Below are 13,476 nucleotides of genomic sequence, written 5' to 3'. Positions count from 1 at the left end.
GGCCCAGTGCATGATTCAATCATGCACCTGGTGCACCAGCGGGCTGGCTGTCCGCGGGTGCCCCAGGCCTTCCGAAAGCCTCCGGCACTGCGGAGGCTTTCGAAAGGCCTTGCGCCGGAGCAGACAGCCGGCCGGGTCCCCCGCTTTGGCCTTTGATCGCGGGGGACCCGGCCGGCTGTCCGCCCGTGCCCCAGGCCTTCCGAAAGCCTCCGGCAGCCATGGCTCAGCGTCCTGCTGGCCCAATCAGCTACCCCGGCCACCCTGAGTCCCGCCCCCTGCGCCTCCTGCTGGCCCAATCGTGGGCGTAGCGGAGTGATGGTAATTTACATATTACCATTTTATTATGTAGGATAAGAGGCCTATATTGCTCCTCTCTTGCATTTCTGTTTTAAGAACTATATATTAATTTCACACTATGAAAGATGAGGTTTTAGCTTTTTTACCACTCATCCCACTTTAACTACATACCCTTCCCAATCTCTTAATATTTTAAATTACTGAACATTCAGAATTTATAACTTTATATTTTATCTCTTATCTGTTTAGTTTTCTGTGTATGTATGACTAATTTAACCCAAAAAAATCTCTGCCAGTTTTCTATATCCATAATTAGTCCCATCATGTATCCCACTAGTTGGATTTTCTTGATGAAGTGTTTCTTGGTTCCTTCTGACCTACTCTAATTTGAACTGGCTGATGTCAGGGCCTGGTTCACAGTTTCATTCTAGGGATTCCTTTCACCTTTCTCCTGTTTCTTGTATCTCACATTTTCCTCATTCTTAGTTTACTTCCTTGTTTAGTGTAAACACATCCTTCAGTAGCACGGCAGGTAAATTTTTTGAGACCAATAATAGTTGAAAATACCTTTTATCTGCCCCCTACCTTGGTTGGTATTTTGGCTAGTTATAGAATTATAGCTTGGTGGTGCTTTTCCTTCAGAATTTTAAAGGCATTGATCCACTGTCCTCTATCCATTATTGTTGCAAAGTCTAAAGTCATGTTGATACCTGGTCCTTTGTAACATGTCTTTTTTTTAGTTTCTATTTTCTTTGAAGCCTGTTGAGGTTTCTCTGTGTGGCTAGTATTTTGAAATATTATTAAGTGCCTAATTCACCTATTTTGCTGGGCTGAGAGCCTGCTCAATTTGGAAACAAGTATCCTTTAAGTTCTTGGATATTTTCTTAAAGTATTTTGTTTCTTCCCTGCCTGGCATCAAAGAGAAAAATGAATGAAAAAAAATGAAGATAGTTTAAGGAACTTAAGGCACAACATTAATCAGAGAAACAATCACATTATCAGGATCCAAGAAGGAGCAGAAAGAGAGAAAGGGGCAGAAAACTTATTGAAGAAATAATGGCTGACTTCCCTAACACGGAGAAGGAAACAGACATCCAGATCCATGAAGCCCAGAGAGTTCCAAATAAGAGGAATCCAAAATACCCACACCATGACACATTATAATTAAAATGTCAAATATTAAAGACAAGGAGATAACCTTAAAAGCAGCAAGAGGAAAAACAACTTCATATGTATAAGAGAACCCCGCCGCTCCCCCCAAACACAAGCAGCAGATTATTCAGCAGAAACTATGCAGGCCAGAAGGTGGTACAATATATTCTAAGTGCTATAAGAAAAATAATTCCAACAAAGAATATCCACATTAGCTATCTGGCAAAGATGTCAATCAGAATTGAAGGAGAGAGAATTTTCTAGACAAACAAAGCTTAAAGAGTTCATCACCACTAAACTGGCCTTACAAGAAATAACAAAGGGACTTTCTTCAAGCTGAAAAGAAAGGGTGCTAATTAATAACAAGAAAACATAAAAGTATAAACTTCACGGGTAAAGGTAAACATATGGTAAAGGTATATGAATCACTTATAAAGCTAGTATAAACGTTAAAAGACAAAATTAGTAAAAATATAACTAAAATAATTAGTTAACATGTTAAGCACCATGTCAGTCACGGTGACTGACACTATAGTTTCCATCTGGACCGGTGAGTCACTAGTGCCACCAGCATATCGGTGAAATCGGATATCACAGGCTAAACAGAAAGGAAGACAAAACAGGCTTGGCGCTTAATGTGTTAAGGGATACAACAAAAAGATGTAAAATGTGACATTTCTATATACAAAAGTCCAGCAACCATTACGGTGGAACGACCAGAACAACCAGTCGCTACGATGCGCTCTGACCACTAGGGGGCAGACACTCAACGCAGGAGATGCCCCCTGGTGGTCAGTGCGCTCCCACAGTGGGAACGCTGCTCAGTCAGAAGCAGGGCTCACATCTGGTGAGTGCAGGGGCGGTGGCGGGAGCCACTCCAGCCTCTGCAGCAGCACTAAGAAGCCAGCAGGCAGGCAATAAGGAGTGGCAAGCCAAGCGGTAAGGATTGAGCAGGCGGGCAGGCGGTTAGGAACGAGGTGTTCCAGATTGCGCAGGGTGCAGGTACTCCCCCCCCCCACACACAATTTCATGCATCGGGCCTCTAGTAAAACATAAAAAGCAGAAGGGGGAGAGTAAAAATCTAGAGCATTAGACTATTGTTCAAGCTTAAGTTCTTATCAACTGAAATAGACCGTTTTTAATATAAGCTGTTATAGGTAAACTTCATGGTAACCACAAATCAATGAAAGTATGGTCATCTCAATAGATGCAGAAAAAGCATTTGACAAAATTCAATATCCATTTATGATAAAAACCTCTCTACAACATGGGCACAAATGGAAGGTACCTCAACATAATAAAGGCCAGATATAAGAAACCCAGAGCTAACGTATTCAGTGGTGAAAAGCTGAAAGCTTTCCTGTGAGATTAGGAACAAGATAAGGTATCCATTCTCACCACGTTTATTCAACGCAGTACTCGAAATTCTAGCCATTATAATTAGGGAAGAAAAATAAAAGGCATCAAATGGAAAGGAAGAAGTAAAACTGTTACTATTTGCAGATGAAAATCCTAAAACATTGTTAGAAATCATAAATGAACTCAGTAAAATTGCAGGATTCAAAATCAATTACAAAAATCTATTGCATTTCTATAATTAACAAATTAGCAGAAAGTGAAATTAACATCCCTTTATAATTTCAACAAAAAGAATTAAAATACCTGGGAATAAATGTAGCCAAGGAGGTGAAAGATCTGTACACTGAAAACTACAGGGCAGTTATGAAAGAAAATAAAGAAGATACATATAGATGGAAAGATATTCCATGCTCAAGGATTGTTGGAATATTGTTAAAATGTGCATACTACTCAAATCAATCTATAGAGTCAATGCAATCCCTATCAAAATTCCAGTTTTAAAATAAGTATGAACCACGAAAGAATGTGAATAGCCAAAGCAATCTTGAGCAACAAGAACAAAGCTGAAGGCATTGAACTACCTGAATTCAAAATACACTACAAAGCTTAGTATTCAAAACAGTATGGTATTGGCAGAAAATCAGAAACATAGTTCAATGGAATAAAATAAAGAGACCAGAAATAAACCCACACATATATGGTCAACTGATTTATGACAAAGGAGCCAAGAATACACAATGAGGAAAAGGAAAGTCTCTTCAAAAAATGGTTGGGAAAAGGACAGCCACATGCAAAAGAATGAAACTGGACTACTATCTTACTCCATACACAAAAATTAACTCAATGGATTAAATATATGAACGTAAGACCTGAAACCATAAAAATCCTAGAAGAAAACAGGTGATAAGCTCCATGACATATGTCCTAACAGTGATTTTTTAAATCTGACACTAAAAGCAAAGGCAACAAAAAGCAAACACTGCTCAGCCGGTGTGGCTCAGTGGTTGAGTGTTGACCTATGAACCAGGAGGTCCTGGTTGGATTCCTGGTCAGGGCACATGCCCGGGTTTCAGGCTCAATCCCCAGTAGGGGTCGTGCGGAGGCAGCTGACTGATGATTCTCTCTCATCATTGATGTTTCTATCTCCCTCTCGTTTCCTTTCTGAAATCAATAAAAACATACTTTAAAAATATTTACAAAAAACAAATACTGAGTTGGTCATATAATTTTTATCCATCATTTTGCTAATGTGTTATATGACATTTATTGATTTATTGTGTACTGAACCATCCTTGCATCCTAGGGATAAACTCCACTTGACCATGGTGTATGATCATTTTAATGTGCTGTTGAATTCAGTTTGCTAGCATTTTGTTGAGGATTTCTGCATGTAAGTTCATCAAGAATTTTGGCCTGCAGTTCTCTTTTCTTGTAGTGTCCTTGTTTGGCTTTGGTATAAAGGTAATGCTGGCTTCATAAAATGTTTGGAATTGTTCCAATTTTTTTTTAAAATATATTTTATTGATTTTTTACAGAGAGGAAGAGAGAGGGATAGAGAGTTAGAAACATCGATGAGAGAGAAACATCAATCAGCTGCCTCTTGCACACCCCCTACTGGGGATGTGCCCACAACCAAGGTACATGCCCTTGACCGGAATCGAACCTGGGACCCTTGAGTCCGCAGGCCGACGCTCTATCCACTGAGCTAAACCAGTTTCGGCTGTTTCGCCTTTTAAAAATTTTTTGAAAAGTTTGAGAAGAATTGGAATTAATTCTTTAACTGGTAGAATTCTCCTGGGAAGTCATCAGGTCTTGGGCTTTTCTCTTTTGGGATCTATTTCCTTACTCGTTATTGGTCTATTCAGATTTTCTTTCTTCATGCTCAGTCTTGGTAGGTTGTATGTTTCTATGAATTCATTCACTATTCTACTATGAACATATATCCAATTTGCTGACATATGTTCACAGTAATCTCTTGTGATCCTCTGTGTATTTATGGTATCACTTACTCTCCTTCCCCCAGGGGGAGAGTGTCTTTCACATGCTGAGCAGCCTGAACTTAGGGAATAATTTTCCTTTCTACCCTCTTCAATGCATTTTTTCTTATTTATGTACTCCATCTGGATGCTGCAGCCTCTCATCTGGAATCCTTATATCTTGTGAAGGTATTTTTGTGCATCATAGTTAAAATTGATGTTTCTGGGAAGATATGAACAATGGAAACTTATATGCTGTCTACCTTGCTGATATGTCTCTTACGGCTAAATTTTAAAATTACACATATTACATTTCAATTTCCAGTTATGTTAGATTTTTTGGACTGCTTCTCTATTTTCATATCTTGCCTCTATTTTCTATTGCTTCTTTTTTCTTTTTCTTTCTGGAAGATTTTCTTAACTTAATCTTCTGAACTTCCCCCTCTCCCCACCCTACCCCCCATTTCTGCTATCATAATTTTGATTTTCCAGAATTCTTTTTTGGCTACCTAAATGTTCCTTTTATACAAAGTATCATTCTGTGAATGTAATTTCTCTTATCTCCCTGAGGATATCAAAACAGTTGTCTTGCCTGGCAGGTGGCTCAGCGGTTAAGCGTCGACCCAAGAACCAAGAGGGTGCCAGTTTGATTCCTGGTCAGGGTATATGCCCCCGCTGTGGCTTGATCCCTACTAGGGGATGTGCAGGGGCAGCCTATTGATAATGTTTCTCTCTCATAGATGTTTCTCTCTCTATCCCTCTACCTTCCTCTCTCTCTAAAAAGCAATAAAAACATACTAAAAAACAATAACAGTTGTCATCATTATTGTTGTTGCTGAAGGTTTCTTCTCCCTGAAATTCTGCTTCATCTAAGTTACTTTTCCCATCTTCTATTAGTTTGATTTCTATCTTTTATGTAAGAGGCTTTACTCAGGTATTTAGTGATCCTTTGTTCACTGCTAATATTTAAGAGTGAATGCTAAAAAGCTGAAAGTTCTAACCTATGCGTTTGTGGACACTGTACTTTACTGTACAGTGATTTGGCTGGATTGTTTCCTTGGGGATGACCTGATGTCATATATTCTGCTTTTTATTCTTGGGCTGGTCAGATTTTGCAGAAAAACATCTTTTAGTCTTCTGCCAGGAGATTTAAGTTGAATGAAGAATGAAGACTGGGCATCTCAGCAATCACTATGCATGTATTCATTTCATGTGTTTTCAATGTGGACCCGCACCTTCAATTGAACCTAGTGCTCCCAGTCCAGAGGCCCTCTATTTTATACTCTCCAGGGAATAACGCACACAGCCTTCTGCCTCGGTAGAGGAGACGTTCTAGAGATCAACTTTCTATAAACTCTCATGATTTTTGGCTCTATCTTTACCTTGCCCCCACTTCCAATGTTTTTGATACCCCCAAGTCCTGACTGTTTGGAGGTTTTTGCTGGGTATATCTAGTTACTTCTTGGTCTTTAACTCTGGTGACTTGGGATTCAAAGAGTCTGCTAAGTGTATTTACTTTCCAGTTTGCAAATCTTTTTGTTGTTAATCTTCACCTGAGGATATTTTTCCATTGATTTTTAAGGAGAGTGGAAGAGAGAGGGAAAGACAGAGAGAAGTACATCTATCGGTTGCCTCCTGCACTCACCCCGACCAGGGCCCAGGCCAGGGACAAGCCTGTAACCAAGGTACGTGCCTTGGACGGAATCGAATCCGGGACCCTTTGGTCCATAGGCCGACACTCTAGCCACTGAGCCAAACCAGCTAGGGCGCAAATGTTTATTGTTGTTATATCTTCTCCTTTGTCCTTTGTTATGGATATATTCCTTGAAGAAAATTCTCTTTACTGTCATTTAAGTGAAATTTAAAAAGAGGCCAAAAGTACTACATGTGGTTAAGTTGCTATCTTCACCAGAAGTTTATTCACACTGTATTATGGCTATGTCATCATTTAGCACTGTCACTTAGGGTAGCAAGTATAGCCATGTCATCAATTAATCACAGAATATGAAGCCAATAGCATTAACTGGTAACAAGGAACAATATTTTTCTATAAAGAACTACTGATTATGGCAAAGGAAAACTTCCCAAGAGAAGATTCTTGAAGACCCTTGATTAAATTCCCATTTGTAAGCCTTAAGAAATATTAAGAGCCTTCATACATTTAATCGTTTTTTTAATTTGTTTGTTTTGTTAACCCTTACCTGAGGATATTTTTCCATTGATAGAGTGGAAGGGAGGGGGAGAGACAGAGACAGAGACAGAGACAGAGACAGAGACAGAGAGAGAGAGAGAGAGAGAGAGAGAGAGAGAGAGAAACGTCAATGTGAGAAAGAAACGTATTATTTCTTTCATGAAACTTGTTTTTTCCACCCATGTCTTTCATAAGCCACAAACCTGATTTCTGTAAAGTGTTGCCTACTACATTTTGTAAAATAAGACTTTGATTTTGATGTAGAGCTATTTTCTTCATTATGCTACAAGTGAAGTTTAATGGTCTTCTGCTCATTAAACTGCTTTAGGAAAAGCAATGTGAAGTGAAGCACTGAGAACGAATACACTGGGTGGCTAGTAAGTGCCAGTAGGCACCAAGGAAACAAAGATCAACAAGTCAAAATTGGAAGTAACTTTCTTCTATGATTGGCCACATTTTGAGTCTCTTAAGCAAGAAGGAATTTCAGAACACCAAAAGAACTCTCCTTTAGAGAGTCCATAGCCTATTTGAGAAGAAGATAGACATGTAAACATGCTGTCTCATATGACGAGCCATACATTATAGAGATAAAGAACCCAGGATTTGGAGTCATACAGACCTGGATTTGAATCCAAGCTAGGTCACTTACTAGGTGTGCAATCTCTCAGAACTTCTGTTTCCTCAACTATAAAATGGAACAAATGAGACCTAAACCCGTAGTGACATGAAGATTAAATAAGCCACTGCAAATGAAATATTTGTTACCGGACAAAGAGTAAAACCTCAAGAATATGTTAGCTGTTAGGCAGGAGAAAGGCACAAAGCAGAAAAGGGACACAAAGAAAACTTTAGTTCAAAATAACCTCTTTTGACAAAATTTTCTAAGTAGAGATCCAGTGATGGATCTCAAGGTATGAAAAGTTTGATCTGCTTCTGGTAATGATGAACTGAATATTTTGGCTTAGTCCTCTCTATTAAGAGAATATAGAGGAAAAATTCGTTAATAGGGCAGTGAAAAATTACAGCATCCAGATTTAGAATGAAATCCAGAGAGGAAGAGCCTAGCATTTGAGATAATCTTTCCCTTGGGGTATCTGCTGATTCTGGAAGAGGGGTCTGAGAAGATGAGAAGTTGAACTTTGACTTGCTAGTATTTTGGGTCTATCTTCATGAGAGATGCTAGTCTGTAGTTTTATTTTCTTGTGTTTGTCTAGTTTTGGTATCAAGGTGATACTGGCTTTATCCACAACTTGCTCTTCTTTCCCTCTCCAATTCACTACTGAACCCATCTATATATATAAAAAGGCAGTGACCGTGACCGAAACGACCGTTTGACCAGTCACCATGCGGTGCTAGCATATATGCATAGACACAGGTAAAGTCTATGAGTGAACTAAGAATGAACAAGACAAATGCTTGCCTTCACGGAGCTTGCACTGTAAGAAGGTTAGGTCAGGGATGAGAATTCAAAATTGCCACCAGCACAGACCTGAGGTGCTGCTTCTCAGAGCTGCCAGAGATACATCCGGTAGCAGACTGGGGGCGTGACTGAAGGGCTGGCGCTGACGGGAAGGTGGGGCTGTTCTGGATTTCCCAGAGGAGCCAATGGCTGCCTAGGAGGCAGAGCTTTTAACGCTGACTGGCATAGAAACCGACCAATCAGAACCAAATCTGGGTGAATACGAGGAGCCAATGGCTGCCTAGGAGGCAGAGCAGAACGACCGGTTGCTATGACGCACACTGATCACCAGGGGGCAGACGCTCAATGCAGGGGCTGCCCCCGGTGGTCAGTACACTCCCACAGTGGGGGGCACCGCTCAGCCAGAAGCTGGGCTCATGGTTGGTGAGCCCAGCGGTGGCAGCACTGAGGACCCCTCGGGGGATGTCTGACTGCTGGCTTAGGCCCACTACTCCCCAGGGGCAGGCTGGGCTGAGGGGGACCCCCCGCCCCCAGTGCATGAATGTCATGCACCGGGTCTCTAGTTTTTTAATAATCGGTTTGGCAGTATAGTGCATATGGCTGGCTATCAGTCCAGATATAGGGGTTATGTATTTTTGTCTGCCAAGAGTATCTCCTCCTACTGAAAAAGGCTTTCCCCCCAACCATTTAAGCAATCCTATCCTATATAATCTATCTATACTAATAAAAGGGTAATATGCTAATTAGACCAGGTCGACCGGCCATCTTCTGGATGTCCGACTTCCTTCCGGACAAAGCCATGGTGGTGGGGGCTGAGGTAGAGGCAGTTAGGGGTGATCAGGCCAGCAGGAGAGGGCCGTTGGGGGCGACCAGGCCAGCAGGGGAGGGAAGTTAGGAGCATTAGGCAGGCAGGCAGGTGAGTGGTTAGGAGCCAGTGGTCCTGGATTGCGAGAGAGATGTCCGTAACCGGCAGTTGGACATCCCCCAAGGGGTCCCAGATTGGAGAGGGTGCAGGCCAGGCTGAGGGACACCCCCCGCCCCATGCATGAATTTTGTGCACTGGGCCTCTAGTAAAGATCATAAAACAAATGAAATTCACAGTATCTATTCCCACATTCCATATAAGTGCTTGCTAGTCCTATTCATCCCTCAGGATAGCTCACATGTCACTTCACCGTTGTTTCTGGGGATAACAGCACTTTTCTTGATATGTTGTGAGACTCTGGATTCAGTCTGAGAGGCTTTTATTACCAAGTCTAATCCATCTCGGCACCTTGGGGCTGAGTTGGCATTGACTAGGTATACATCATGACTTTTTCAAGGTTTATTCCTGTTTTGACAAAGGAAACTTAGAAGTCATACCTGGTGGGGTTCCTTTTATCTTCCTCTGATATCAAGAACCAAACAAAATCTGCATAGCTCATTCTTCCCTCTTTCTGTACTGTTTTTCCCCTGAGAAAGGAAAACAAAACACAAGCTTTTAGTTTCCTGAGCAATTACTCAAATAAATTTAGTAGGATGGTAGACAAATAAAGTAATTTCTTACTTTGAAAATTAAGTTAAACTTAAAAAAATAATCACCAGGATCAATACTGCTACCTACATTTAGATAAAGGCCTAATGCTCATATATTAAAAAATTAATACTGTCGGAGATAGGAAGATGGCGACCGGCAGGAAGGTAGGGAGGGAGAGAGTATGAGAGAGTGAGGGAGTGATAGAGGAATGTGTGGACATGTGTGGTGTGTGTGTGTATGAGCTTGGAACAGCTAGATCCTGCAGGTCTTCCAAGGGGCTGCCAAACCGGGCTGTCTTACACGGCGGAGCCCTGCTGCCACCGTGGACACTCGGGGGGCGGCCAGCGCAGGCTCAGAGACCATGCCATCTTGAAAAACAGAGCTGCACGCCGAAACCGGTTTGGCTCAGTGGATAGAGCGTCGGCCTGCGGACTGAAAGGTCCCAGGTTTGATTCCAGTCAAGGGCATGGACTTTGGTTGCAGGCACATCCCCAGTAGGGGTTGTGCAAGAGGCAGCTGATCGGTGTTTCTCTATCATCGATGTTTCTAACTCTCTATCCCTCTCTCTTCCTCTCTGTAAAAAATCAATAAAATATATGTTAAAAAAAGGAAAAAAAAAGAAAAACAGAGCTGCTTGAGACCAGGATCCTGGCCTCAGCACCACCCAGTCTGGTCTCAGATGCAAACCGGGGACAGAGACCTGCGACCACAGGTGCAGACCCACAGAAACCAAGAATCCAGACATCCCACTGCAGATTTCTGTGAGTCAAGAGCCCATCCCCCTTCCGCAGGCTCGCGGCTGTACCACAGGATCTGCTAGACCCGCCCCTTGCACAGGCTACAGCGCAGATACAGCAATTTGAGCCTGGGAGCGCGTGGACACTGGGAATCTGTTCCCTGCAATGCAATTGGGTGACCAAACCCCACACTCACACAGGGCGCAGTGCCACCTGACTTCGATTCTGGGCAAACGCACACGGAAGTCTGTTTTCCGCAGTGCAGGAGTGGACCTCCTGCTGACCCAGTGCTACTGTGCAACTTGTCCTCCAAACTGACCAGGACCCTGATTCTCCGGGCGAGAGGCAGCACTGAGCATCAGTGACTTGAATCTGTGTCTAATCGCGTGTGCCTGGGACCCCTGATTCCCAGTGCATTCACACTAAGAGCCAGTGACTCCAATTCTTGGCGCATGCATACACAGGGACCCTGATTCTTGGTGCGAGGCCACACCAAGCAACAGAGACTCTGATACTTGATTCTTGGTGTGGGCACAGGGGAACTCTGACTCCTGGCATGTGCTAGGGGACTCTGATTTTTGGCACATGCCAGCAGGGTCTCTGTTTCAGCAAGGCGCAGGCGGAGTCTCTGATTCTAGGTGTGCGCACGAGGCCACACTGAGCGCCGGTGACTCTGATCCTGGGCGAACGTGGCTCCCACCAACCCATGGCAGCCACAAGTCTTGGTGTCGGAGCTCTTCAGTGACACTCAGGTGGTGCGAAGCTCCCACTGCACACAGCCCAGGCCCACACAACTCGACGTTTGAACCTTCTGGTGATAGTCAGAATGGGGAGACGACACAATCCCCAGAGGAAAGAAAATGAGGAGTCACCAAGAAAGGAAATTAGTGAAACGGAAGCATGCAACATGACCGAAAAAGAATTCAGAGTAATGGTCATACAGTTCATACACCGGATGGATGAGAAAATCAACAACCTATGCAAAAATCAGGAAGAAATCAAAAGTGATATAGCTACAATCAAAAACACCATGGAAGGTTTCAACAGTAGACTAGAAGAAGCAGAGGACCGAATTAGTGAGTTAGATGATAAGTTAGAGAAACAAGCTCAATCTGAATAGCAACTGGAGAAAAAAATTAAAAAGCAGGAGGAGAGCCTAAGGGAACTTTGGGACAATGCAAAACGAAGTAACATACATATAATAGAGCTGCCAGAAGGACAAGAGGAGCAGCAAGGATTAGAAAATCTATTTGAAGAAATAATGACAGAAAACTTCCTGGATATGGGGAAGAAAAAAGTTATACAAGTACAGAGCGTCCCAAGCAAGATGAATCCCAAAAGACCCACACCAAGACATGTCATAATTACAATGGCAAATGTTAACGACAAAGAGAGAATCTTAAAGGCTGCAAGAGAGAGACAGAGAGTTACCTACAAAGGATCCCCCATCAGATTATCAAGTGATTTCTCAACAGAAACATCAAGCTAGAAGGGAATGGAAGGAGGTATACAAAGTGATGCAAAGCAAAGGACTGAATCCAAGAATACTCTATCCAGCATGAATATCAATCAAAATTGAAGGGGAAATCAGAAGCTCTGCAGACAAAAAAAGGCTAAGGGAGTTTGTCACTACCAAGCCAGCAATGCAAGAAATGCTAAAGGGAATGCTGTAAAAAGAAGAAACAGAAAGGGAGGAAGGAACACAGGCATAAAGTACAGAAATGGATACAAACAAGTACCTATCAATAATAACATTGTGGAGAGCATTATGCTAAGTGAAATAAGCCAGGCAGAGAAAGATAAATATCACATGATCTCACTCATTTATGGAATATAATGTACAACATAAACTGATGAACAAAAACAGATCCAGAGGCAGAGAAACATTGATCAGAACCTCAAACCTCAGAGAAGGTAGTGGAGGGTGGGGGTAAGGGGGAGAGATCAACCAAAGGACTTATATGCATGCATATAAACCTAATCAATGGACACAGACAATAGGGGGGTAAGGGCATGAATGGGGGGGGGCTGGGGGATAATGGGGGAATAAGGACACATATGTAATACCACAATCAATAAAGAAAAATTTTAAAAAATAACAACATTAAATGTAAATGGATTAAATGCTCCAATCAAAAGACATCGAGTGGCTGAATGGATAAGAAAACATAACCCATATATATGCTGTCTACAGGAGACCAACCTCAGAACAAGGGACTCACACAGACTGAAAGTGAAGGGATGGAAAAATATCTATCAGGCAAATGGAAATGAAAAAAAAGCTGGGGTAGCAATACTTATACCTGATAAAATAGACCTCAAAGTGAAGACCACAACAAGAGACAATAAAGGCCACTTTATAATTCTAAAGTGATCGATACAACAAGAGGATATAACTCTGGTAAACATGTATGCACCCAATGCAGGTGCACCCAAATACATAAAACAACTACTGGAAGATATCAGGGGAGAGATTGACAGCAATACAATCATAGTAGGAGACTTTAATACCCCATTAACATCACCGGATAAATCCTCTAGACAAAAAATTAGCAAAGAAACATCAATGTTAAACGACTCACTAGATCAGATGGACTTAATTGACATCTTTAGAACATTCCACCCGAAAACTACAGAATATACATTCTTCTCAAGCGCAAATGGGACATTTTCAAAGATAGACCACATATTGGGACACAGGCAAAGTCTCTCCAAATTCAAGAGGATTGAAATCATATCAAGCATCTTCTCAGATCACAATGGCATAAAATTAGAAATCAATTACAGTAAAAACAATCACAAAAATTCAAACACTTGGAGGCTGAATA

The 13,476-nt window shown here is 41.9% G+C and overlaps 1 protein-coding gene across 4 annotated transcripts in view; it reads right to left on the bottom strand.

Annotated features, from left to right (window-relative positions):
* The window catches only part of PPP2R3A (protein phosphatase 2 regulatory subunit B''alpha), a 148,724-nt gene that overhangs the window by 33,961 nt on the left and 101,287 nt on the right, over window positions 1–13,476 (bottom strand). For all 4 annotated transcript variants that reach the window (XM_079795331.1, XM_079795329.1, XM_079795330.1 and 1 more), the window contains one exon: window positions 9,758–9,847. In XM_079795331.1, the coding sequence (XP_079651457.1) occupies window positions 9,758–9,847 (90 nt within the window). The remainder of the gene's footprint in view (window positions 1–9,757; window positions 9,848–13,476) is intronic.

This window comes from Cnephaeus nilssonii (assembly GCF_951640355.1).
Source record: "Cnephaeus nilssonii genome assembly, chromosome: 17".
In the NCBI taxonomy this organism is placed as follows: Eukaryota; Metazoa; Chordata; class Mammalia; order Chiroptera; family Vespertilionidae; genus Cnephaeus; species Cnephaeus nilssonii.
The sequence above is the reverse complement of the archived record's forward strand: the minus strand, read 5'-3'. Positions and strand labels throughout refer to the sequence as shown.